This window comes from Malaclemys terrapin, chromosome 12 (assembly GCF_027887155.1).
Source record: "Malaclemys terrapin pileata isolate rMalTer1 chromosome 12, rMalTer1.hap1, whole genome shotgun sequence".
Lineage (NCBI taxonomy): Eukaryota > Metazoa > Chordata > Testudines > Emydidae > Malaclemys > Malaclemys terrapin.
This window is the reverse complement of record NC_071516.1, coordinates 4,521,464-4,549,044: the sequence shown is the minus strand read 5'-3', so window position 1 is coordinate 4,549,044 and position 27,581 is coordinate 4,521,464. Positions and strand designations below refer to the sequence as shown.

The 27,581-nt window shown below is 51.0% G+C and overlaps 1 protein-coding gene across 2 annotated transcripts in view; it reads left to right on the top strand.

Annotated features, from left to right (window-relative positions):
• The window catches only part of LOC128847106 (zinc finger protein 512B-like), a 79,165-nt gene that overhangs the window by 32,809 nt on the left and 18,775 nt on the right, over positions 1 to 27,581 (top strand). The window contains exons 9-16 of one of the 2 annotated variants that reach the window (XM_054046442.1): positions 3,047 to 3,171; positions 6,412 to 6,504; positions 7,668 to 7,766; positions 9,006 to 9,176; positions 10,314 to 10,505; positions 19,855 to 19,956; positions 21,214 to 21,276; positions 26,734 to 26,832. In XM_054046442.1, the coding sequence (XP_053902417.1) occupies positions 3,047 to 3,171; positions 6,412 to 6,504; positions 7,668 to 7,766; positions 9,006 to 9,176; positions 10,314 to 10,505; positions 19,855 to 19,956; positions 21,214 to 21,276; positions 26,734 to 26,832 (944 nt within the window). The remainder of the gene's footprint in view (positions 1 to 3,046; positions 3,172 to 6,411; positions 6,505 to 7,667; positions 7,767 to 9,005; positions 9,177 to 10,313; positions 10,506 to 19,854; positions 19,957 to 21,213; positions 21,277 to 26,733; positions 26,833 to 27,581) is intronic. The other variant, XM_054046443.1, reaches the window with a different exon arrangement.

Sequence of the window (27,581 nt, the reverse complement as noted above, 5' to 3'; positions counted from 1 at the left end):
AGTTACAGATCGACACCAGTAGCGGCTACTAGATATAGTCCAGCACAACTCCTGACAGAAGGAGGGGGGAGGGATAGGTCAGTGGTTTGAGCATTGGCCTGCTAAACCCAGGGTTGAGAGTTCAATCCTTGAGGGGGCCATCTAGGGCAAAATCAGTACTTGGTCCTGCTAGTGAAGGCAGAGGGCTGGACTTGATGACCTTTCAAGGTCCCTTCCAGTTCTAGGAGATAGGATATCTCCATAATCAAATCAAAGAAAGACATCACAAAAGTTCTCTTCCAACTTTGGAAAAAACCCTATCTCCAAAGTGGCCAGACATGAAGAGAGTAGCCAAATCAGGTAAAAAAATCTAAAAGAGCTTATGAACACTTCTACAGCAGATACCACTCAGAGAATGGCCACCTCTAGAACTGGGTGACCATGTTCATGTCAAATTGGATGTAGAAAAAGGATGGGCAACGCCAGCTGTCTCAAAGAAAAACTCGATCATATGTGATCAAGACCGACAGTGAAGAGTTCAACAGAAACTGTTGATGTCTCCAGTTTGCTCCTCAGAAAGAACAGCACAGAGCAACACTACAGATGACAGATGCAGAAGAAGAAGAAGAAGAATCCAGGATTCCAAACCCACCACAGCCAGTCATTGCAACTAATGGACAGCCAGATGAACAAGTTGTTACATTTTTGGGTCATGTAATTAGAAAACCAGGATGATTCTGCAACATGCAACAGATTGATCTGTACTGAACTACAAAAGTAGCAGATAATGTAACTATGGGAAATGGTAGGCGTGTAGAACTTAAAGGGGAGATGTAATGGAATGCTAAACTGCATTGTACTGTTCAGCCCCTGGGTAGCACTGTGTATAAACTACCTATTTAACCAAGTCTGAGCCATACCAGGCAGAGCGTTAAAAGGATCTGATGATGATCACACCTGGTGTGTATAAGCAAGCTCTGTTACCAGTCCATATCTGGGGGACATGATTCTGGTCTCCCCCTGTTCATCTCAACTAGGGTTACCATACGTCCGGATTTTCCCGGACATGTCCGGCTTTTTGGGCTCCAAATCCCCGTCCGGGGGGAAATCCCAAAAAGCCGGACATGTCCGGGAAAATCGGACATGCGGTCGGCGGCTCGGGTGCCGGGCCGGGGGCTCGGCCGGCAGTGCTCGGGGGGGGCCCGGTGCCGGGCCGGGGGCTCGGGGGGCCTGGCCGGCAGTGCCGGGCCGGGGGCTCGGCCAGCAGTGCTCGGGGGGGCCCGGGGCGGGGGCTCGGGGGGCCTGGCCGGCAGTGCCGGGCCGGGGGCTCGGCCGGCGGTGCTCGGGGGGGCCCGGGGCCGGGCCGGGGGCTCGGGGGGCCTGGCCGGCAGTGCCGGGCCGGGGGCTCGGCCAGCGGTGCTCGGGGGGGCCCGGGGTGGGGGCTCGGGGGGCCTGGCCGGCAGTGCCGGGCCGGGGGCTCGGCCGGCGGTGCTCGGGGGGGCCCGGGGCCGGGCCGGGCCGCTCGGCCGGCGGCTCGGGTGCCGGGCCGGGTGCTGGGCCGGGGGCTCGGCCGGCGGTGCTCGGGGGGGCCGGGTGCCGGGCCGGGGGCTCGGGTGCCGGGCCGGGGGCTCGGCCGGCGGTGCTCGGGGGGGGCCCGGTGCGGGGCCAGGGGCTCGGGGGGCCTGGCTGGCAGTGCCGGGCTGGGGGCTCGGCCGGCGGTGCTCGGGGGGGCCCGGGGCCGGGCCGGGGGCTCGGGGGGCCTGGCCGGCAGTGCCGGGCCGGGCCGGGGGCTCGGCCGGCGGTGCTCGGGGGGGCCCGGGGCCGGGCCGGGCCGGGGGGCTCGGCCAGCGGCTCGGGTGCCGGGCCGGGTGCTGGGCCGGGGGCTCGGCCGGCGGTGCTCGGGGGGGGGCCGGGTGCCGGGCCGGGGGCTCGGGTGCCGGGCCGGACCGGGGGGCTCGGCCGGCGGGTCGGGTGCCGGCGGTGCTCGGGGTGGCCGGGTGCCGGGCCGGGGGCTCGGCCGGCGGTGCTCGGGGGGGCCCGGTGCCGGGCCCGGCCGGGGACTGGGTGCCGGGTCGGGGGCTCGGCCGGCGGTGCCGGGCCGGGCCGGGGGCTCGGGGGACGGGCTGGGGACCTGCGGTGCCGGGGGTGGGCCGCGCCTCCTCCCCCCCCCACACACCCCCCCTTACCTGCTTCAGGCTTCCCGCGACTCAAATGTTCACGGGAAGCAGGGGAGGGGGCGGAGACTTTGGGGAGGGGGCGGGGTTGGGGCGGGCGCGGGGGCGGGGCTGGGGCCCCTTTAAAGTGTCCTCCTTTCGGAGGCACTAAATATGGTAACCCTATCTCAACTTAACCTGAAATGAGTCAGTCAGCTCTTAAACTCCAGGGCTTGCAATCTTCCTTTGTCTCCCTCTCAGTTTCTTAGAGGCATCCCGGTATGGGGCTGTTACCCCTCGGCTATCCCAGTCCTTTCGGCATCCCCATCTTCCTCTGTTCTGCTTCCTTTATAGCTGGGCTTGTTTTCCTTCTCGGTCCCAGCTGAGGGTGCATGCCTCCACGATCGGCAAGTCTGCAGCTGTGCTCAGCCTGGTCTCTCCCTTCTGCCTATGCTCGTTATGGGGTTTGTAAACCCCATTGCCATCACATGGGCTAGCAGCCTGACTCCGTGCATGAAACAGGGACGTCCTGGTGCATGAATTACCAAAGTGCAGAAACTTCCCAGCAAGACCAGATATTGGAAATATATGTTTTTCCCCATTGCGCACAAAAATGGGCATGCAAATCAAATGACTCTGTGCAAATGGCTCCGTTTGCCAAGCCGTTGCAATAATTTTACGTGCAAATTAGGCACCCAACTGCATTTTTGCACCAGTAATTTTGAAAAGGTGGTCTGCAATTTGGGGGCTTTTCTATGAATGATTTGTTGCATTTGACAACTTCAGTGGCTTCCAACCTTTCGAACCTTGATGTTTCTCTTATTTATGAATCCTGGAAAGGGCTTTACTCTGGAAAAAGTGTTGTCCCTCTAGCACCAAACTTTTTACTGTTTTGTCTTTCTTTCCCCCTCTAGCAAACCCAGAGGACCAATGGCAGCGGGAGATCAATGAGAAAGGAGAAGTTGCCTGTCCTACGTGTGGCGTTATAACCAGGAAAACCATTGTTGGGCTCAAAAAGCACATGGACGTCTGTCAAAAAGTAGGTGCTTGCAATGGTCAAGTTGCGCTAATTTATTCTGGTGCAGAAATTGCACACCCTAAATGAAATTATTAATAATAACAAATACCTACCTCTTACGTAGCACTCTTCATCAGCAGAACTCAGAGCGCATCACAGTTTTTAATGGATTTGTCCTTTCAATACCCCTGTGAGATAAGGTGATGCTATTGTCCCCATTGTTCAGATGGGGAACAGAGGCACAGAAAGCTCAGGGACTTGCCCATGGTCACACACAAAGTCTGTGGCAGTGCAGGGAATTGAACCTGGGGCTCTCAAGTCTTAGGCAGGTGCCCTAACCACTGGGCCATCCTTGCTTCTGTTTATTAATTAATAAGTAATTAATCTTCTCTAAGGCTACATCCTCACTACGGGGGGGAGGGGGGTGTCGATTTAAGATACGCAAATTCAGCTACGCAAATAACTGAATTTGACGTATCCGAGCCGACTTACGCCACTCTGAGGACGGCGTCAAATCGACCTCCGCGGCTCCCCTGTCGACGGCGCTTACTCCTACCTGCGCTGGTGGAGTACAAGCATCAATTCGGGGATCAATTGTCACGTCCCGACAAGACGCGATAATTCGATCCCCGAGAGATCGATTTCTACCCGCCGATTCAGGCGGGTAGTGTAGACGTAGCCTAACTGATATTGGTGCTCGCTAAACCTCAAGCTGTGGGACACCTACTGGTTGTCTCCAGCGAGCTGACTAAGCACTTTAGGCTGGCTTCTCCGCCTTCATTTCCAGCTGCTAAATTAATAGATTTTTAAGGCCAGACATGCCCATGGAGATCATCTAATCTGACCTCCTGCGTAACACAAGGAGTTTCACCATGGGACATTCGTGCACGGAGCCCAATAACTTGTGGTTGTGGTCGCGCACATCTCTCAGAAAAACACCCCGTCTGGATTTAAATTGTATTTAAAATAAGGCAAACACACACTCAGTGCCTCTGTACTATGACTTTTCCACGTGGGATATTGTGGCCACAGGAGACCTTAGGCATTGTCAAGGGGTGGAGGTGGTTCCCTGGATAATGAACGCAAGTGGAGGTGTGGATGAGAGCATCTCTGTATTGAAATGTGGCCCCTTAATCTTCAGTCTCTGAAAAACCAACGTTTAAAACATAAGATGGGTGCCCGCTTTTCAAACTATTTAGGCATGCGACTGCACCCGCAGCGTTTGTGCCTAATTTGTGTGTGCAGGTACTGCCCTTGAGTGCACACGTTGGATAATTGCAGCGGTTTTTCCAGGCAAATCCCCAGTTTGGACACACAGTTGCAGTAATTACACACATAAAGGTGCCCCAAAAGTTTTTACGAAACTGGTCCAGTACATTTTTGCATAAGCTGTTTTCTGATTGTCTGGACACAGCCCTCAGCTACAGCTGTGTAACACCCCCGCTGCATGCATATGCATTGATATGTGTCCTACTGAGGCCAGACTTTGGGGCAAGTAGGTGTGTTTAGTAAGTCTGTCAAAGGGGCTGTTGGTCAGTAATGGTACCGTGAAAAACTGACTCTCCTCTGCGTCAGCATCCATCAGACAAACCAATTCCATCTTCATCAGGCTCCTGGTGGGATAGAAATAAATCCCTTTTAAGAGAAAGATGATTTAGGATTAATTCCGACCACTGGCTCCGTTGAAGTCAATTGCAAAACTCTCAGTGGCGTCCGGATTTCATCCATTCTCTGTTACATTTACAGTGTGCTTTGTGAAGGTCTCCCTAGACCAGTGGGTAACATAAAGGGCCATGACATCGGCCAGCCTGCTTGAGGTGTGCATCCATGTGAGGGCAGTAAAACTTGCCTTTCCGCGTGTAAACAGGCATGTGGCTGTGCAGATCAGGTAGCTGGGTCCCTCGCTGCCTGCTGGGCCATTCAGAGGGGCACCGTCCAGTGGTGCTCGCTGCTAGCCCATAGCTGGCGCTCCCATCACTTCTGGCAGAATTTAATCTGTCAATTTGGGCGTGAGTTAGCCATGGTTTATGATTTGCAGTGGTGTTGGAGCCATGTTGGTCCCAGGATATTTTAGAGACGAGGGGGAGGGGTTGGGCAATATCTTTTATTGGACTAACTTCTGTTGCTGGAAGTTTTGACCTTACATAGGGCTCTTCTTCATGGTTTCCGATGTCGGAAAATCTCCCGCGATGGAATTATAGACCCAGATCCTCCGCTGTGGCGGAGGAGTTCAGCTCAGGATGGGAGTGCAAAAGCAGCTTTCTGCTCTCCCGATCCTAGCCAGCTGTGGGCCCACCTGGTCCCCAGTGTAGATTGGGCCTGCTCTGACTTGAATCAATTTCCAGTAGCCACAAGGGCCTGATATGGCAGCCAGAGATCTCCTGGGCACTATGCCAGTAGCCAGGAAGGGAGGGGGTTTAGGAGCTGGTGTTTTGCTACTGGGTAATCCCCCTGCACTTTATACAGTTAGATGGCTAGCTGTTTGAATGACTGGAACCATGACATGCATTGACTTTTCATTTTGGTGGCTATCTAGACTTACTGTCTCTTGGTTCACGGTATTTTGCCTCTGGGGTCGATAAATCTTGATATTCACCTCAGTGGAAGTCAATATGTACTTAATTGCTTTGTAAATTCTGCTTGTCCATCAGCAGGTTAGCAGTTGCAATGCAAAGTAGCTCGTGTTCATTGCATTTTTTAACAAGCCACACGTAATGCAGAGTCAGGGGTCGTATGGCAGAGTAATCGTCTCATGACACTATTCTGCTGATGAAATCTCGGTGACATTTTCAAATAGTTCTTCAGTTTTGGACAGTCCAGTAGCAGAGGGGAGTATATCACATTCCAGGACTCATCGTGATTACAGATGTCTGCAGAGTGCAGTCTCTACGAGACCAGTAGAGCTGCGTTTTGTATCCCTCTAATGAGCTGAACTGAGACCCCAGGTCCAAGTGCACCCAAGTCTGGGGGGTTGAAAATCCAGGCCTGAAATCAAACTTCTCCAAAGTTTGGGGCATGAGGATTAGAAATCCACCTTTGGTGCATTGGAGAGAGAGGATAAAGCTGCCAGCTCAGACTAGGTACCAGGGCTGGGGTTCTGATCTAAGGTTCTGGTTCAGGGCCAGCATTATTCAGTAGCTTTCAAACTGTCATCTTGCGGGGCCTACATCAAGTGTTCCCTGTTGGGTTGAGGCAGAATGCGCTCATTGGGAAATAAAAAATGAAATGGCTGGCACGGTGACTCTCCTTTAATCTGTTCAGCTGCAGGACGCTTTGAAATGTCAACACTGCAAAAAGCAGTTCAAGTCCAAAGCCGGGCTCAACTATCACACCATGGCTGAGCATGTCAACAAGGTAAGGCTTCCCGGAGCACGCACTGATCTCCACTTTTCATCCTCTCTCTCTCTCCGGGAGATGCAGGTGAAGAAGGTGAATAAAGAAACAATTCTTCTTCTTTTTTTTAAATGGTGAATTTGCTTATGGAAACAAAGGACTGGAAGCACTGGCTTTCCACCATCCCACACACAGCTCCTGACGTGTACCTCAATCCAGATCTGCAACATGCCCTGATTTCCCTGTACTGCACACTGTCAGGCCTTAACACACAGCGTATATCCACATATACAGCATGGACACCCACTGGACTCCGCGCGTCGTAGCGTGACCAGAAAAGACTGCAAAATTGCGGAGCCAAATTTTCAGAGTGCCTAAACTCTGCCTCCATAATTGGGCTTGCAAAACCCTGGGAAATGGGTAGTTACTTACAGGAATCACATAATTGGGCAACAGAGGGTCCTGTGGCACCTTTAAGACTAACAGAAGTATTGGGAGCATAAGCTTTCGTGGGTAAGAACCTCACTTCTTGCATCTGAAGAAGTGAGGTTCTCACCCACGAAAGCTTATGCTCCCAATACTTCTGTTAGTCTTAAAGGTGCCACAGGACCCTCTGTTGCTTTTTACAGATTCAGACTAACACGGCTACCCCTCTGATAATTTGGCATTTAACCTCCCACAGGGCATGCAACGAAGTCTACCTCGGACATGCAAATGTGGGGTTTGCACAAGAACTTCTCTGTGCACACAAAAGCTGGCAGGCACAAACTTTTTGAGGCCGCTCTTAAAAATCTGGTCCTGTATGTTTCTGGGAGACCAGGGCAAGGCATAACTATATTTTCTGTATGTCCTGAATTTACCAATTCCATATTGCGTTTTTGTTGTGAATCCGTCTCCTGTGGTCTATAGTAAAAGCAGATTTTTTCACTTATGAGTTGCATATGTATTTTCAAATTAGCCGTTTGCATGCAAACACATGCTAATTGTATGGGCAAATTAAGCAAGCGGTTTCAAGGGCATTGAAACTATGGAAAATCCAGCCCATGAATTTTAACCCAAGACTCTCCTCTAAGAGTTCAGAGAGAGTAATTCCTTGTGAGGGTGAAGTTTGAGACAGCACTCAGGGCACAGAGGACACGAGTGAATGGCTGACTCTGTCGCTTCTGTTACTTCCTTGTTTCCAGCCTGGTCCTGTGGAAACCGCTGGAGTTGGTGAACAGGAAGAGCGGGAAAGGCTGAGGAAAGTGCTAAAGCAGATGGGGAAACTGAAATGCCCCAACGAGGTATAAGAACAATTCCTATTTATCGTTCTGCAAAAGGATGAAAGGAATAAAGAGCCCAGATACCGAGGCGGCCAGAGACGTCTCTGTGACTGTGGGTGTTTTAAAATGAATTCGCCGCAGCTCAGTTCTCCCTGGGGCGGGGGGTGCCCTCTGTGTCAGTTCCTGGCAGGAATGATCACGGAAACAGGGAGGTTGAGGAATATTCACAGAAGGGGAATTCCCAACTGGTAAACTCAAGTATCTGCCCCGAATCCCCTCCAATCAGGGAACAGAAACATAACACATATGGGCCAGCGTGTCCAATCGTATCTGACCCATCCAGTGGGAATTTTGAATACTTGCGACCAACGAACTGCTCACAAGCAAGATCCGGGGCAAGAATTATTCACTGAAGTTCTTCAGTGAATAGCTGCAATTACATGTACAGTGAACTATTTGCAGACACATTGGGAACAGGTAAAGGGGCAAAATAACTGGCTGTGAAGGGTTTGCCAGGTTGGTCCCACATGCAGCAGTTCTTTCCGCCCCAAGATGTACACTTTTCAGCCTGTCTGTCATACGTGTTTCTGAGAATCCTCGCACCTGGGTGCTGAAGTGCTGCAAGGGGGCACAAGTCAAGCCCAGACTGGTCTCCTCCCTCTATTTCTCCGTGTCTGAGGCTAAATGTAATTTTTTTAGGCTATTTTGGAATGAACGTGTCCATTGGGCAGGCCGGGGTCAGGTGCCTTTCCATTTACTTGTGCGTGCTCTAAACAAGCGGAGAGCTCGGGTTGCTCTGAACCCAAGTCTCAGAATTGTGCCTTTGACGGGTTTGGTGGATGGTACAAAATGGTATGGGAGGTGGAGCGCGCCAGCTGGCAGAGCTGAAATCTTAGGGAAGTAAACTAGGACAGATTCCCCAGAAAGTGAAGAACGTCTGCTCCATTCCCAGGGCAACAAGCAGAATGGGTTTGGGGCACAACATCCTTGCGCAAAATGAAGGCCGTGATAAGACACCTCCCAGACTAGTTGGAGAGAGGTTGCGGGGATGGTGCAGCTGCCCTGTGGTTCGCAGCTCCCACAGGAGTTAAATGGGGAAGTCTAGGGGCCATGCCGTGGAGGTGCAGAACAGCATGGTAGATGGTACTGATGTGTTCCTCCTTGAAATGTTGGAGTGATGGTGCTATGATCCTTTCCGCCTGTTTGCATGTATGTACAGTGAATGCACCATCTAACCCTCTCTTGTTCCCATCTCCATAGGGTTGCACAGCCAACTTTTCCAGTCTGATGGGGTACCAGTACCACCAGAAACGGTGTGGGAAGCAGCCCTCCGAAGTGGAGAAGCCCATATTCACCTGCCCACATTGCAGGAAGAAGTATAAATCCAAGGCGGGACATGACTACCATGTGCGGTCGGAGCACACTTCTTCGGTGAGATTCAAGAGCAAGGCTGATTGTTAAAGCTTGTGTCTCTGTTCACTTAAGCAGATAGTGTGGTAGGTGCAGCAAACCCCCAAAGCCCATGTTATGTTCATAGGGCAGCAGGAAACTCTCATTACAATGGGGCCAAGCTGTCCCTGACTTCTTTAAACACTATCTTGGAGTTTTGAGACAGATGAGAAAAGTTCCGAAGTGGAACAACGAGGGTCAAATGAAGCTTCAATTCTCTGCTGTTGTGTACACACGTCTCACTGCCCATTTCAGTGTTCAGCCGGGCATGTAATTTGAAGGTGAAACTATCCTCTGATAGGGCATGAACCCGCCCCATCACAAACCCGAAGAGAGTCCCCAGTGGAGGCTGTTCTTGTGAGTGACTGCTGGTCAGTGTGAGTAAGGCTGGTAGAACTGACTTCGGAGGGTCTATCTATACTGGAGCTGGAGGTGTAACTTCCATCTTAGCTCCACATAGACATGCTATCGGTGAGCAAGCTAGTGTGCTAACAGTAGAAGTGTAGCGGCGGTGCAGGCTTGGTAGGACCCCTGGCAGGATTGTACTCACCCAGCCTATCCCACCGCCTGCACTAATGTGTCTACATGGCAATTTTTAGCGCACTGGCTTGATGAGATCCACGTGAGCTAGAAATTACACCTCCAGCTCCAGTGTAGGCATACACTTAGTCAGCGTTTCATACATTTTGTTGAACTCTACTGATGGGACAGTCACTCACTGCTGTAACTTGCTCAGACTGAGGCATTAATATACGTGGGAACACGGCTAGGGTTAAAAGACCATCTCACTAAAGACGTTAGACTTCTAGCTCGGTTAAGAAGGAAGCGTCACTCCAGTTGGAGGGCCAGATTTTCAGCCTCCAGCCTCTAACTTTGCATGTTTGCGGAGAAGGCCTGGGAAAGGGCCCTTAGCGTTTTGCAAGCCCAAAACTTACCCGTGTGTGACAGTTCATTTGCAACATGCAGTGCAATCAGCGGTGTGTGCCAAAGCTGGCGTACAAACACGCAGGCCCTGAAAGCTTCCAAAGGCAAGATCTGAACTTCCCTGCACCAGTGATAAGAAGGCTTTCCTCTCACAGCTGTTAGCCATTCTCTTTCCTAATCCTTTCCATATTTCAGCCTCCTGAGGAGCCAAAGGTGAAGCCAGAGGCCAGCCCAGTAGAAGATTTTGAAAGGACTCCTAGTGGTAGAATCCGGCGCACATCAGCCCAAGTAGCGGTCTTCCACCTGCAGGAGATAGCTGAGGACGAACTGGCCAAGGACTGGACCAAACGAAGGATGAAGGACGACCTGGTACCTGAAACTAAGCGAGTAAGAACTCCTGTTTTTTTCCTGCCATTACGCTAGGTGGGAGTGGAGACACTGGGGTGCCACACACCTCTACATGCCAGGGAACCGGTCTGACAGCTGGAGTGGATCATTTCTCCCTTATTTAATAAAATAATAGTGCTGGTGTGTGGGCATCTGGATGCACACAGGTGTACGCTCGCTGACCCTCGTCTCACCCTCACCAGCTTCAATCCAAGGCAGGATGCGTCTCCACGCTTGGCTGAGAGGGTGTGGGCCTGGAGGGAGCTGGCGATTCAGGGTGTGTCTACACAGCACATGAAGCCCGGGCTCTGACTCAGATTTGAGCCCAAGCCCCTCTTCCATCCACACACACGTCAGTCTGACTCGGATCAGCAAGTACTCAGGACCCAGGTGCTAGGACTCTGCCAGGAGTCAGAGCCCAAGTCCTGCTGTGACTCGGGTCCAAGCCATGTCATTTTGCAGTGTGGAAACAGGTCAAGCCACAGACCCCAGTCAGATGGTCTACGTAGTGCAATACGGACGTGTTGGCGCGGCAGCGAGACCCAGGTCCAGCAATTGCTAGCCCAGGTTTACAATGCGGCGCGGATGCTCAAGCACGGCTTGGAAGCACCAAGTCCACAAGCCTGGATCTTACAGGGTGTGTCTACATTGCAATAAAAGACCCACAACGCTGAGTCTCACCGTGAGGCTTGGGCTGCAGGGCTAAAAATAGCAGTGTAGATTTCCTGCTCGAGCTGGAGTTGGTCTAGAAAAGGGGTGGGCAAACTTTTTGGCCCGAGGGCCACATTGGGGTTGCAAAACTGTATGGAGGGCCGTAACAGCCCCCTCCCACTTCCCGTCCCCTGACTGCCCCTCTCAGAACCTCCGACCCATCCAACCCCCCCTGCTCCTTGTCCCCTGACCGCCGCCTCCTGGGACCCCCGCCCCTAACTGCCCCCCGGGGCCCCACCCCCTATCCAATTCCCCTGCTCTCAGTCTCCTGACGCCTATCCACACCCCCGCCCCCTGACAGGCCCCCTGGGGCCCCACGCCTATCCAACCCCCCGTTCCCCATCCCTTGATTGCCCCCCCCCCGCAGAACCTCTGTCCCATCCAACCCCCCTGCTCCCAGTCACCCGACCCCTATCCACACCCCTGCCCCCTGACAGGCCCCCTGGGACCCCACGCCTATCCAACCCCCCTTACCATGCCACTCAGAGCAGCATGTCTGGCAGCCGCGCCGCCCGGCGGGAGCTAGACACACTGCTGCTCTGCTCGGCAGAAGCTCGCAGTCCCGCCGCCCAGAGTGCTGCCTGCGCGGCGGCGTGGCTGCAGGGAAGGGGCCGGGGGCTAGCCTCCCTGGCCGGGAGCTCAAGGGCTGGGCAGGACAGTCCCGCGGGCCGTAGTTTGCCCACTTCTGGTCTACGGTCTCAGAGCTCAGGCTGCAGCCCGAGTGGGGACGTCTACACTCCTATTGTTAGCCCTGCCAGCCTGAGACAGTTGATGTGGGCTCTGAGACTCGGTGCCATGGGGTTTTCTCTGCAGTGTAGATGTACCCGCAGCCCTTGTGAACATACGCTAGGAAGGACATGGTGATTGGGGATCAGGTCTTGCAGTTCTGTCCTCCTCCTCGTTGTGCTGCCAAAGGGCATGAAGTCTCAGATACGATCCACTTCCTTCCAGTTCTCTTCCCTTGGCCACTGGGAGAAGCTTCTTTCCCAGCGTCCTTGAAAACCGAAAGGACTTGTTGCACTGTGCTGCCTGCGCCCCGAACTGGGGCCCAGCCCAGAGTGATGCTATATACCCAGCTCGCCTCTTGCAGTTTGCATGAAAAACCTGCCCATTTTCCATCTCTCAAGACTGAAGCACAGAACCCTCTCGCCAATGACCAGAGTTTATCCCAGCGCTGCAGGATCTCACGGTGCATTGGAGTTCCCAGGCCGCTTTGCGGTACTCCACAAAATTAAAAGTCCCATGCAATTAAATCAAACATCCCGTCCCAGATCCCTGGGGATGCAACACCTGCAAAAACTCCCGGATGACCCTCCCCGGGGAGAGACTTTTTCCTCATCCTGTGCCGCAGCAGGCAGTGACTCGAATCAAATGGTAAAGCTCGTGTCAGTACACAGAGAAGAAAAGGAGCTCTTCAGTCGTTCGGTTCGATGGTTCAGCAGTCTGAGGGGTAGTCAGCACAGCCAGTCTGCGTGCCCTCCTACCAGCTGCGAACCTGCTTCCTGAGTGAAGAACGAAGCGAAGCAGGTGTCCTTGCAGCTAGACTCCGGCCTTCCTTGCTTGCTTGATGGGCGTGCACATTTTATCAAACGCTCTTAAATCCAGCCTTGTGCAGAGGCATATGCACCATTCCAGCCCGGGTTCGAGGGCTTAGGTGGGAGTTGGGTAGTGTGATTAGGCCGTGGTAGCCCACTGCATGGGTGAATTCCCCCAAAGTGGGCTTCTGCTCTGAAGAGTGACTCTGAAAATGGCAGTCTTGTTCCAAAGCTCTGTTCCCGCTTGTCGTCCTGTTAACAATAGCGACTCGTAAGGTTTTCTTCCTGTTCAGCACTGCAGAGCTGAAACAGCTACGGCAGAGCGAGTGGGATTCTGGTCATTAGTGTTTTGATTACAGTAGCCTGGAGGCCCCACCGTGCTCTTCACTGTGTGTGTGTGTATATATATATATATATAGTGACACAGTCCCTGTCTCAAAGTCCTTATCATCTAAATAGAAAGGACGGACAAAGGCTGGGAATGGGGGGAAACAGACGCACAGAGCGGTGAAGTGACCGGACTGAGGAATATGAGTGACATGGCTGGGAATAAAAGCCAAGCCTCCTGAATCCAGTGTCCTTTCAGTAGACTCGGCCTATCTATTGTAATCCATTCTGGCTCTCGTGTTTTCAACAGAATTGTTCAGTAAGTTCTGACTGCAGAATTTATCGTCACTTGCGAGGCATAAGCCCCAAAGAACCCAGCCTGACTCTCGGATCCCAGCCTGCGTGGACAGAGTGGGAGGTTAGAAAATACATCTTCCTTCTCGCTGTCTGAGCAGATGACATCTGGGCGTCGCCGAGAGGCAATGAACACCACCCCGTGATGCCGTTGTTTTCACAGTCTATTTTAGAGCCGAGCTGTGCCGTAAGCCCGAAAGCTTGATTGCTAGAGCTGGTTCAAATCTTTTGTTGTTGAAAAATTCAGTTTTGCTGACACCAAAGTGCTTTGGGAAACCAGTGTGATGTTTTTCAAGCAAAGAAGAACAAATTTTGAAACCAAATTTCTGTTTTGTTTCGAATATTTTCACTGAAAAATTGAAATTTTTTTGCTGAAATTAAAACTGGATTTTTTTTTTTTTTGCCAGCTCCGTTTCTGACCATTGCTTGAATTAGCTGGCGAGAGAGGCATTCAGCTCGCTGTCAATCACTGCTCAGATGTGGGCTTTCACCTTCTGTAAGGAGCTTGCTAGCAATCGCTTGTCTCTGCCACCCAGCTGCGTTTCCCTTCTCGCCTTGTATTGCTTTGCTTTGATGATGATGATGATTTGTGTTGCCATAGCACCTCGGAGTCCCAGTCATGGACCAAGACTTCAGTGTGCTAGGAGCTGTACAAGCAAATACTACGAACGGGAGGAACTTCCCCTAGAAATAATGGTCCTTTTTATTTCAGACGTTTTCATCTGTTTAGATTTTATTAAAGTTTTCCCTTGTCTGATTGTAACCAGGGACACGAGCCACAGCCCTCAGTTAAGAAACAAAACTAATTTTTCAACGAGTCTCGAAGGGGAAAGGGCATTTATTGGTACATTTAAAAGTCTAGTTAGAACCTCCTCCTGTGAAACACTGAGTATCCCCGACTCCCTTAGACGTCAGTGGAAAGTGACGGCACTTAGTGCCACGTAGACGGTGCTCTGCCACTAGCGTGATCAGACCCCTGTTCCACAAGAAATGGGTTTGAATCTGGATTGAGGCTTGCCCAGAGTTTGGGGATCAGGAGCCTTGAGGGGGTTCATCATAGAGTCCGGGGGCCAGCTGTGGAATTCAGATCTGGATTTGAGTTCTAAAGCTGTTCCATTGGGCCCCTCTCCACCATATCTCCTGCCAGAGTCCAGCTCCCTCTTTGGTGGTTTTTTGTTTTGTATTTTGGGGTGGGGGAGTGTGTTTTACTTTCTATACAGGGACCTGGGCCTTTTACCAGGCTGCAGCTCTGTGAAATCCTTTTCCGATTGCTCTGAATTTCAGTCCCTGAGTGCTATGATTTCTAAAAGGAAGGTCATTCCCAGGAATGCATGAACACTGAGTCCTCCCCATAAAGAGGCGTAACATCTTCCCCCATGTTCTTAGCCAAAACACTGATGTCAGCCTCTTGTGGGAAAGTCACTGCTAGTTAATACTTTGTCTAAAAAATATGATTAAAGGGCCTTAATCCAGATTCTGGGCTCTAAAGAAGGGTCCTCGATCTCAAGAAGTCTGACTGCAAGCTGACATATCCAGGGGATTGTGATGGGCGAATCGCTCCTTGACTTTTAGGTAGGGTCGATGTCACAAAGATGAATTTTTCCTCAGAAAGTCTTGAGTGTGTTGCAAACAGGGCCTCGTTGCCTTGACAACTCATCTTTTCAAAAAGGAAATGCATTATACGCCCTCTTCACTGGCAAAATAAACAGCCATGAAAGAGGCAGGAGGGTCTTCGCTGGGCTGCCGATAGGAGTTTTGCTGACTTTAAAATACACTGCTAGGCGCTGCATTGCTTTGCTGTCTTTTTTTTTTCCTTTCAGAATTACCTTTTTCCCCACTAAACTGGCTTGCTTCACTCAGCCCTGGGCTAAACTTGTCAGTCAGGAGGGGGAAGAAATCCCTCCCCAGCTGACATAGCTGTGTTGGCAGAAGCCCTAGGGTTGGCAGATTCATACCAGCAGAAAAAAGTCCTTTTGCTCGTGTAGCTTCTTTTGTTTGGGGAAGTGATCTGAGCTGTACTGGGGGTAAACAGCATCTTCACTGGAGAAGGGCCGCAGTGAAGCTACACCAGTAAACCCTCCCTAGTGTAGACAAGGCTGCCATTTTCAAGGGTTAGAAGGGAATTAGGTGCCCCCCAACTTTGGGTGCCTAAGGCCTTATGCTCTTCCGTAAAGGCCAGAGCCAGATACTTGCCATCTACTTTAGAAAGTCCCCGGCCCCTCAGAATTCCCAATCTATTAGCCACCACTTCCACAGCATTGGGAGGGAAAATGCTCATGAAAAAGGCAACGTCTCCCATCTCTCCCTCTTTCAGGGCACCTTTGATAGTCCTGAGAACAACGTTTAAATCCTGGGAGTAGTTTGGTACGTCACAATTGCAAAATAACTCACCGCAACCTCTTTATCCCTTAGAGGAACAATTCAGTTCTGTCAGTTCCCCCAGCTGACAATTTGTTCGCGCCGAGCCCCAGTGGAAAGTTTCTTAAATAGATGTGCCCCTCTTTACATTCATATCCCAGGTCTACTGCTTGCTCAGTGTGTGTTACATTCCCTTCTAGTGGCTGGCCCCCCACAGAAGATAACAAACTTCTACAACGACCAGCTGATTGAAGTTCTCCTGTAGCTCATGAGGGCCGCTATAGAGCTGAGAACCTAAATGCAGCTCCTGCAGATGGGGGTTGTTATAATGACCGTGGGACAATTTAACAAGCTCCTCATAACCCAGGCTTTGACACTAGAGAAAAACAATTCCTCCAAAATAAATGCACTTCAACAACATGTTCCTCTCTGCGCTAAGCAAATCCACATTTCTAAATAGCGACTAGAGCCTTATTTTCTTGCCCACAATCTTTATATGACTCTGGTTAAACTGAAACGGATGACGTGTTCCACACTAGGTGGCTGCTGGATACATCACGCTTTGAAGGGCACGTTCTGGGAAAGGCCCAGGAAGACACTGTGCAGATTTCAGCTTGAACCTCCTCTAGTGTTACTGGGACTTAATGAATCTAACATATCCAGGACGGGGCATCACTCAGATCTCAGACTTCGTTCGCGCCCGCTCCAGGCTCTGGAGTGATGTGTGCCCGTACCGCAACGTTTTGAAGGAAAGAAATCGTGCAGTGCTGTCTCTCTGGAGCACAAGGAACAAACTTCGAAGAGGCAAGGGGACAGAAGATCTGTTTCATGGTTTGGTGCCCTCCCTCTGTGGACCAGTCTTATTTGGAGAAGCAATTCTCTGTGCAGCAAGCCCAGAGCAACTCCCCTGTCCTAGATTTAATGTGCCTTATCTCAGGCAGGGACTCTGCCGTCCTAGCCCTGTTCTTCTCCAGTCTCTGTTGTGGTCTTTTGGGAGCTAAACTGTGATTTGCTTTTGTGGTTTTGCTAGATACGCCTGCAAAGTAATGGCTGAGTGCTATGGCCTGTTCTGGTGGGTGCCAATATTCCTGGAGGTTTCATCCCATGACGTAATTGTTAATTAAAGCTTAATCTTTAATTCCTGGAGACTTCCAGACAATCCTGGAGGATTGGCAACCCTAGGCCTAGCTTTCAGTGAATAAGCCCTGTTCACTCCTGGAACTGGAGGCTCAAATCCGAGCTGAGGTCACATGTGCAATGAATTGGTTGATCTCGCCTTAGCCTCTTGTGAGCATCTATCCACACCACTGTCCCATTGGCAATCTCTTTGGAGGACTGAGGGGTGATGTTTTCGCACCGATCGAGATTGAAATGCGCTAGCAGAGCTGCTAGTGTAAAGGAGGAAATACGCCTCAATGCGTCCACCGATAGGCAGCCGCCGAGTTCCAGTTCTGGCCTTTGGCTGAACGAAGAACTATGCTAAGTTTAGACCTGGGCTCAGGCTGTGAAATCCAGACTGGGATCTAGATTCCAACACCTCCAAAATCAGTCCGGGTTAGAGATGGACATTTGTCTTGACCTATTATAAAGTAAGGCGGCAAAATTCAAATCTGGGTTTGGATTTTCCAACAAACCCCAGGTGGGGGCGGGAATGAGTTTAGGATGCAAGATGCTGGTTCCAGCCCATCTCAAAAAACAGGGTTCTGTGCTCTGCACAAAAGCCAATTAATTAAGAACTAGGGGCTGAGACTCACAAACTCATTACACTTGTAACCCAACTAGCTTTAAACCTACATCTCCAAAGGTGAATTGCCTAGTAACTGTATCTCCTCTTCCTCCCAGAGCTTTTGCTCTACAGAGACAGCATGTGATCAGAGAACAGTGTCTTGTGTTAAGAACCTCTCTGACTCATAAAGCCTGCTTGATTTGCAGTTTGCTGGCTCTGGCTTGGGCAGTAAGTGTGGTTTTGATTTGTTATGGTGTATTTTAGGGAAGAAAAGCTGTCTAGAGGGAGAGGATTGAAATATGAAAGCTAATTAAATACAACTGTCAGTCAAAAAGCCTTCCCACCCCACTCCATCCCCCCACCGCAGCTATTCTCCTGAAATGATGATGGGCCCTAGCCAAATACAGTTGTAGCTGTTTAATGATTTGGCCATGAAGATTTTTATTTACAGGCCGTTTGAGAAAATAAATGGAAAAAATAAAATATTCCATGCCTGAGGCTCCTTCTTAATAGAGACATAAAGATGATGCTGACGTCTCTGGAACCGCAGTGCTCTGGGGAAACGTGGTCTTTGCAAGTTATTGTGACACTGATTTCTCTCTGGAGCTGGGAAGCTGGAGTGACTAGAGATGTTGGAATCTCACCGCCCCTTGTGAGGCTGCGGGGTCAGGCAACTGCTGGCGCCGTATCCAGTTGCGATTAGTGTTCATTTGTGTTATCTATTGATTTGTTTCAAGTTTTAATTAAAGGGCAGGGGACCTTTGCTGCCCAGCTGTAGGTTTCAGGGACAGTGGGAAATGCTTTGTGTTCTCCTCCCCACTCAGGTATGTCCTCCCCACACAGCTCCAAGCAAGGATTCCCGTCAGGAATCTGTGTTGGCTCCATCTAGCCTCCAGTTATGGCACCCCGTTTCTCCTGGACAGAGTTGAGCGCATGGAGGTTGCTCAATGGTCTGTTCTGAGATGTGGCTCTTTCATTTTTCGGTGACATTTGATTGGCAGTGAAAGGCCTGTGTTTGAGGACAGGCCTCTGGGTGATTAAAGTGATATGAACTTGGTAGGACACTGGCATCCCCTTTCTCAGCAAGTGCCATGTTTCAGAGCAGAGCCGATTGCCGGAAGGGAAGCATGTCGCCCCAGCCCAGGTAGAAGAAGGCAAGAAGGCAAAATCAGCATGTTCAGAAAAGTCACAGATGGGAAAGAAATGTAGACTGTCAACTCCCAATTCTATTGGAAAATGTGATCTTGAATTCCTTTGGGGAACACTTTCCAAACAAGTCCTGTTCTTTTGCAAGCGCCGTTAATTTATGCATTATCACTTCTGAGCACAGATGGTAGAATTCACACATACAAATCCATCAATCTAAATGCTCAGAAAACTGTCTGCAGTTCCACACACAAAAATGCATGCACAAATGCAACAGCAGTCGCTGCATATGCAGCTAGCCAGTTAGACTATGTAAATGACCATTTATGCATGCAATTACCACAACACAGCCTGCAAAGTAAGCATGCAGTTGCGTGTACATTTTCCTGAAAACTTAAGCCAACAGATGCACATGCAAGAGTACAGCACAGAAATTGCCCATGGACGTGATTGTGTGTGCAGAGCTGCGCATACAGAAATGGAGTCTACAGTGAGATCCATTTGAAGGTCTGGTCCCTTACATTAAGCCCCAAAGTTACTAACAAAGCTGTAATTAAAATGAAAATGAGAGGCCACTTGGAATGAGGGAACTTGGAATGAGAGGCCAAGCCAAAAAAGAGAGCAGACAGAAACACAGAGTCTTTCATTGTTTAATGGACAAGTCCTGTGAATCAGTGGATGGAAGCCAGATAGGCTGTTGAAAGTTAGACATCACCCCCTCTGCCAACAATAGAGTGTTGTTTGTTAATTGGTTAGGAAGTGCAGCAATGCTATAGGGGCATCTTTAGCACAAAGAGTGGAAATGTTGGGCCCAGTACTGCCCCCACTGAAGTCAATGGGAGATCAGACTCCAGGACAGCTACGTTTCTGTCTTCAGAAAACAGCTGCTTCAAATAGTACTGGCTGGCACCAGTTGTAGTGTAGGCAATTCTCCCACGCTACTCTGTCATATGCCTTAACCAGCCTCGCTTTCATTCCCAGTCCCTGGCCACTCCAGAGCAGAGACCGACTCTCACGCTGGATTGCGTTCAGTGTGTTCCGTGGGGAGGCTGACATAGCTATGAAGGACTTTGGCTGAAACCTCCAAACTCATTGTTCACCCTGATTCACCTCTTGGCGGGGGGGGGGCCCATTCAAAGGCCCAGAGCGCTGGTGCGCGCAGCTCTACTAATAATGTTCTATTGTTTGGCAGCTAAATTACACCCGGCCGGGGCTTCCGAAGTTAAATCCGAGGCTGTTGGAAACCTGGAAAAATGAAGTGAAGGAGAAAGGACACATCAACTGCCCCAATAACGTAAGGAGGTTCTCTGTACATATCACGGGTGTGATTTTTTCAAAAGAAAACACACAGCTGGAATGGTCAGTAGAAGGAGGGAATTCTCCCGGAACTGAACACTGAGATGCTTCTCAGGTTTTTATTCAGTCCGTACTTAGGTAACCCTCCCAGGGAAGTTAATGGAGCATGGCCCGAGTAAAGACTTCAGGCTTTGGCCCATTCATATGACTATTTGAAGCACGTCCAATCTCTGTGCACTCCTGGGGTACTCATTATAATACTGATGGACATAATTACCAGCCAGAGGGGAGAGCGTGGCAATGGGAATCTGGGGCTCATTGTTCTAAGGGGAGAGCTCTGCTTGTTGCGCTAAAACAGCGGCTCAGAGGGACCTTCTTAAAGATTGCTGGCTCTGGTTTATGGGAGCTGCTTTTTGAAGCTTTGCCTAAATAAAGCCGTGCAGGTTTTGATCCAGGGAGTCTCTTTTTGTACAGGACCCACATTTCCCTAGATTGTCCCTTATTAAAGCAAGTCAGGGTCTGATTTTTACTCTGTTAGATAGATGTGACTATAGTAACTGATTGTGCAACTCAAGTAACTGAGTGTGCAAAGAGCAAAGATGAGCTGTTTGCACGCAAACATACCCAGTTGTGCCTGCACAGCCACGGTCATTTTCCCTGTGGATTAGGGGCGTGCATTTTGGGTGTGCACTTCTGCATCTAACCTCTTCTGAAACTCGGGCTTTGCCTGTCTTTCCTCGGCATGTGAACTGCACCCATCTCACTGGGCCATTGATTTATAATCCGGAACGAAGCCTTGCTAATGGGAATTTTAAAGCCAGGATGTTAGCAGGGTGAGACGTGTTAGCTAATGAATGTCATCTCCATGCACTTTGAAAAGACGCTGCTCAGAAACTGGTTATGCTACTGCCTGGTAATTAGCCTCTCTGTCTGGATCTTCTGCTGCGGCTGTAAGAACTCGGGGCGCTCAGCGGGGCCTCCTAACCGCTAGAAAAGGTACATTTTTCACAGAGACATTTAGGGATACATTTTTCAGCCCTGGTGCAGAGGAATGCAGCCACATGACTCCCATTAGCACTAATAGGAAACGTGTGGCTCGATCCCTGTGCCTCACACAGAAAATTAACCTCCTGCTGATTATCCAGGGCTGGCAATCAAAGACAGCCTCCTGGGTACGGTGGGCTGCAGTCCATGAAATATAGAAAGACGGGAAGCAAGTTGCTAGACCTCTCTGCCTCTTTGTTTCTTTCTGCAGAGCTGTGAAGCCATCTACTCCAGCGTTTCTGGCCTGAAAGCCCACCTGACTAACTGCAACAAGGTAAAGGGATCTAGGCTTTCTGCCGTTCTGCCGCCATCACTGTTTAGGGCGGGCGGTCTTCTCTCTCATTCTCCTCCCGCTCATTAGGGGGAAATGGGCCAGGTGCCCCGAATAGAAAGCATTTCAGAGGGTTTTTTAAAAACGATTTATTGCATTGGGTCCTTGGGAAAGGTTGATGCCACTGAGAGCCCGAACCTTCTGCTCAGCTCCCACACAAGCCGTGCTAATGGAAACTTTCCAAGGCTGCCCCATGCACTCGCTTTAACACAGCCCTCGAGGAGTCACCTCTAGGGGTGAGGAGAGACGTGCCTGCCTCATGCTGACTGAAATCAGGGGCCTTGGTTGCCAAGTAGAGCTGGCTGGGTGAAAGTCATCCTGTGCAGTGGTCCAGCAGGAGGCCAGGCACTCCCTGAACCCCGGACGGGCCCACAGTCCTTGTCCAGGATCAGTGCAGGGGGATTACAAGTTCCTGTATTGTCACCTGCCATCTGTGAGCTGGATGGAGAGCACCAGCCCCTTTCACACAGGCTGCCTGGTGATGCTGGCCGCTTTCGCTTGCTCCCAGCCTCCGGCGGATTGGAACAGGAAGTAAAAAGCTCCACGTCTCACGTCCCAAGTCCCCTGAACCTTACCCACTGCCCAGAGATGGCAGCAGTCGATTCATTAACCCTTTCATCCAAGTGTGCTGGGGATGAGGAGCCAAAATCCACCACCTGAGTTGGGACAGAGTGTGGGACCGGCATAGCCTACTCCCGCCTCGGGGATGGACTCACAGCCGCAGCGCAGGGTCGGGTCTGCCGCTTGCCCCAGGCATTCCTGCCTGGCCACTGAATTCCTGCAGTCACGATCCCTCCCCTAGCCTGATACTACGTCATCGTCATCATGGCACGTCCCAAAGGGGCGTGGCCTCCTTGGAGATTGAGCGCCACCCAGCTCAATCTCTGGCAAGGGACGTAAGGCGGTCGGGTTGTATATTCAGTTTGTATCCATCTCTAGCCATCTTGTCATGCCACCAAAGCTTTGGACGCCTGTGTGATCACTGGCCACGTAGCAGCATCCCTTGGTGCGCACGCCTTGGAATTGGTTGGTTTTCTATTTTAATCATACGCCCATACCAGGCGAGCTGCAGAAACCAAGCCAGTGCTGATGGAGGCAGTTGCTGAGTTCACCTTTCGGATCTTGTCCTGCCACTGAAGCAGCTGACAAAGTGGACGAGAATTGAAGACATCAATCTGGTGTTCTTAAGCTTCCCTCCGCGCCCACGTTTCACTTCGCTGCAACTGAGCTGGTGTCACTGCGTTCTGTAGCGCGGCGGCTGGGTAGCAAATGGGACGTCGCGACGCCCCCGCAGAGGCTGCCGGAGGACCTGAAACCCGGCAGCAGCTGCTGCTGCTGGAAGCACATCCGCATCCTTTGAGCATCTTCCAGCACCGCCTTCGAGGCTGCCCAAGTATTTGACAGCTGCCACCAGCTCGATACACCGTCCGCACAGGTTAATACTGAGCGGGTTGCAATCTGGAGTTGGACGCTGCTTGATGGTAGTGGCCTGGCACTTACCTGGATTAATAACCAGACCAGCGTGTGTTGCTTCTTGCCCTAGTAGACCGGCCCTCAGCTGCAGCAATTCACCAAACTGAGCCAACAAGACAATGTCGTTGGCATACTGCAGATCTCAAAGCAGAACCGGGTTCAGTTCAGTGACAGCTGCCATCACAGGCTTATCCATCAACCAGTCAGTGCCGATGCCGAACAGCCGTGGTGACAGAACACAGCCCTGCCACACACCCCTGGAGATGGGAAACTCTGCTGTGTATCTGCCATGTATCGAGCCTGATACAGCGTACGCTCAGTGCTATCTGCCATGCCACCTTATTCAGGCAGGTACGGACCCCACCCTTATGGTCAGCAGGGAGTAGAGAGACATGCCTTAACATGCTGTCTAGTTTGTCAAGCACGGGGCTTAAGTGCCTCTGGCATCCTTGCTTAGGCTTCTCCTTAGCCGGAGTGATTCTCACCCTAACCATCTAGCAGGGTTCTGATGCTTAACACACAGTACAGGAAATACAAAATAACCCGTCGTTCAGTGCCAAAGAGGAAGGTGCTAACGGAATTAGACACCTAACTCCTATTGACGTGGGCACCTAACTTCACTCACCCACTTCGGAAATCCCAACCTAGAAAATACGGTGTGTCACGTGAAGAGTAGAACCAAGGGCAGGGAAATGGCCACATAGTCACATTATCTATCTAGCCAAGTACATGCCCTCCACTGTAGTGGAGCGTGAGGGCTGTTACACCCGATAGACACAGGAATAGTGCTTCCAGTTTAAATTAACTCCAGGAACATTGGCCCATGCAAGGGAGGGCGACTCAGTGCAGAACCGTTGAATTGGAACCAAGAAAGAACTTGTAAAACTTTTATCTCCGGAAATCCTTCCAGCTCTAAATCACATTGAATGTAGTAGGTTCCAGAAGGCAACTCTTCAGTTCCTATGGGTCAAATTCTTACCTGCTGATAGGGTGACCAGATGTCCCAATTTTATAGAGACAGACCTGATTTTTGGGTCTTTTTCTTATATAGGCTCCTATTACCCCCCGCCCCCCGTCACGATTTTTCACATTTGCTGTCTGGTCCCCCTACCTGCTGATTATTGAAAACGTTCACAGCCCTCTCCCCACTACCTTTAACTAGAACACTAATGAGAGAGTTTAGAAAATCATAGGCAGAAATCCTGCACAAAAAGCAGAGTTTTCACAAAATAAAACAGCCTATGCAGGAGATGGTAACTGTTGTTTGGATGGATTGCAAAATCACCTGCTTGCCAGAAAAAGAGGCCCCTTCACAGCAAAGCCAAGGGACTCCAGACCACGCAGGCCTGCATTTGCAAAAACTATGCAGGCAGTTGCCCCCTTAATTGTAGATGGAATTACCATGGCGGTACAGAGGAAACAAATGCACAAATGATCTCTGACATCCCTAACTGGTCACTTGAGTGCACAGCTGTGGGAACTGCACTCACAAATCAGCCGAGCAACTGCCCATGTATTTTTCTAAATGCACAAATTCATGTGCCTTATTCTGCAACATGTAGACCAGGGATCGGCAACCTTTGGCACGCGGCTCGCCAGGGTAAGCACCCTGGTGGGGCTGGGCCGGTTTGTTTACCTGCTGCATCCACAGGTTCGGCCGATCACGGCTCCCACTGGCCACGGTTCGCTGCTCCAGGCCAATGGGGGCTGCGGGAAGCGGTGGCCAGCACATCCCTTGGCCTGCGCCGCTTCCTGCAGCCCCCTGGAGCGGCGAACCGCGGCCAGTGGGAGCCGCGATCGGCCAAACCTGTGGCTGCAGCAGGTAAACAAACCCTGGCGAGCCGCATGCCAAAGGTTGCCGATACCTGATGTCGTCTGTGCTAGCAGCAATCTACAGGCTTGCCTCTAGCATCCAGACTACAGATCAAATCATGTCGTCCTGACTCATGTCGTCCCTGCTCTCCAACTTGTGCAAGGAAGGACATAGACTCAGTGCAGTCCCATGGCATGGGGAGAGCATGGGGAATTCCTGCGCAATCAGCCTGCAGATGTCCTCTACCACTGTGTGGAGATGTAGTTTGGAGTCCAATGTGGGACAGGCAGAGCAGGGGACATGTGGCTCCCACACACAGACTCGTGGCCATAGGACAGCTTTGGAGGTTAGTTGGAGAATACAATGGAGGAACGTTGTTGGAGGATACTACGCCCCATGGCTGCTGTAGAACTCATAACACACAAGTCATCATTAGTGTGAGGAACAGGGTCTCAGCTCTTACTCTAGCAGTGACTTCAGAGGGAGTTTTGCTGGAAAAAAGACAGCAGGATTTAAACCTACAATACTCCTCTCTACTAATCAGTGGGGTGGGTAGTGGGGTGTCTGGCAGACACCATCCAGTAATTCTTAAGAAACCTAAGGAGCTGGACTGAATTATATTTTCCATGAAATCGCAGTGGAGTGTTTAGAATATATTTATTGATCATTAAGAAGGGTCAAACTGACGCAGAATCATTGCACTGGGGTCAATAGGGATCAATGATCTGTGATTTTGCATGATCGTTTCTGGATTATGTGTGAAGTGGGAGTCTGGGCTGGCCCGGCCTGCCTGTGTGCAGACACAGCTAGGAAATGAAAGACCTGTCTGCCATAAAATTTACAACATGAACCCAATTATGAAGAAATTCCCACAGAGCCCATACATCGCCCAGAGGGCCTAATATATAATTCCCTGGTCAATAAAGAACGCATTATCTCCTCTGTGCCGGTGGACCGAGGCAGAGTCGAAAACTCATTCATTTTCACAAGGACTCTCATAACGAAAATCCAGCAATTTAGTGGCCTGTTGAAGAGTATAAAGGCAAAATTAGGAAAGACCCATTGATCATAAATTAGAAGTTTCACTCCCAGTAGATGTTCTTAATGATCACTGAATTTGCTGACAGTAAAGAAATTGTGTAGCTAGCGATGTTAAATGAAAAAAAAAGTCTGTTAAAGTAATATTACAGTCGAGATTTTAAATGCACAAACACCAGGAAATTCCCATTTTCGCTTCCACAGAAACCATCATTCATTCCCCTTGGGGTGCATATGTGGTGTTTTGTATTATTGTAGAAGGGGTTACTTTTATGCCTTGATACACAGGTACAATTACAGTTGCCATGGGAACTGCAGCTTTGAATTTCCTGGCTTTCGGGCAATTAAAATCCACACCATTGTGGAGGAAAACATGCCTCTCTGTTTCTGAGTGGAAGCTCCTCGCTCTTCTTTGCTTCCCCAGGGAATAAGTCTTACACATCATGTTCCCTGATGTTTTTCATGGATGTTCTAGGGAGTAGGTCCAAGTTTTCAGATACATGTGTGCATCTGTGCACCTGCTTTGCGCATGTTGTGTGGGTAATTGCATGCACAGGTGTCTAATTGAGCATGATAATGTTTGCAGCGTTACCATGGTTGCAGTAATTGCCCACACAAGTCAGATATGCGAATGTGCATGCATCTGCACACAAGCCCAGAATTTGTCCACCATTTGTAGCAAAGGAAGCTTCTCTTCCTTTTGGATCCTTCTGAGGAGAAGGAGCCCCCTCACTGTAACAGATAAGGGGCTGAATTACATGGTAAATTCCTGGACTACAGCTCCAGGCGCACTGGGGTGTCCACATAACCATGGATGCAGTATTTTAGGAATACATCTACGCATTTACCTTGAAGACAAAGTCTTTGAGCTCTGGATGCTGAGGGGGCATTTGTGGCCTTCAAGTGGCCCTGGACCCATCATCATGGGCCCAAGCAACAGGCCATTTTCTACAGAGAATGCCTAGAGATTTTCAAGGGACTTCTGGGTTGTGAGGAGAGAGGGAGGCTGTATTCTCTCCTGCAGCGCACATTTTGAACCTACTTTGGAATACAGGAGGATGTTCTCTGCCTTTCAGGGAGACCACTCTGTTGGGAAGTACCGGTGCCTTCTCTGCCAGAAGGAGTTTAGCTCAGAAAGTGGAGTCAAGTACCATATCCTCAAGGCTCACTCAGAGGTAAGGAACTGGGCAGGGTGCAATGGGGCTTCGGAGCATGGTTGAGGCTGTTTCCTGCTACGGTTCAGCTGTGTCCACTAGAAGCTCCCATTGGAGCTAGCAGTGTTTAGGCCAGAAGTGGGCAAACTATGGCCCGTGGGCCACATCCAGCCCGCGGGACCGTCCTGCCCGGCCCCTGAGCTCCCGGCCAGGGAGGCCAGCCCCCAGCCCCTCCCCCACAGCCTCACCTCACCGCACCACCAGCGCTCTGGCCCGCTGCTCCTCCCGGGCAGCGCGGGTGGTGTGGCTGGCTGTGGCGGGGCTGCGAGCTTCTGCTGCTCTGAGCAGCATGGTAAGGGGGCGGGGGGTTGAATAAGGGGCAGGAGGTTCCCAGGGGCAGTCAGGGCACAGGGAGCAGGGGGGGTTGGATAGGGGGTGGGGTCCCGGGGGGTGGTGGTTAGGGGACAAAGAGAGGGAGGGTTGGATGGGTTCTGAGGGGGGCGGGAAGTGGGAGGGGGCGGATAGGGGGCGGGGGCCAGGCTGTTTGGGGAGGCACAGCCTTCCCTACCTGGCCCTCCATACAGTTTCACAACGCTGATGTGGCCCTCGGGCCAAAAAGTTTGCCCACCCCTGGTTTAGGCAGAGGCGGGAGGTGAGCTTTTTTGGCCAACCCTCCTTGTCCCACCTGTTGGACCTTCCTCTGAAGCCCCAGAGCACCCGGTCTAGTCTCTGGCACGTCCGGAGACACGACGCTCCTATGGCCTTACTTT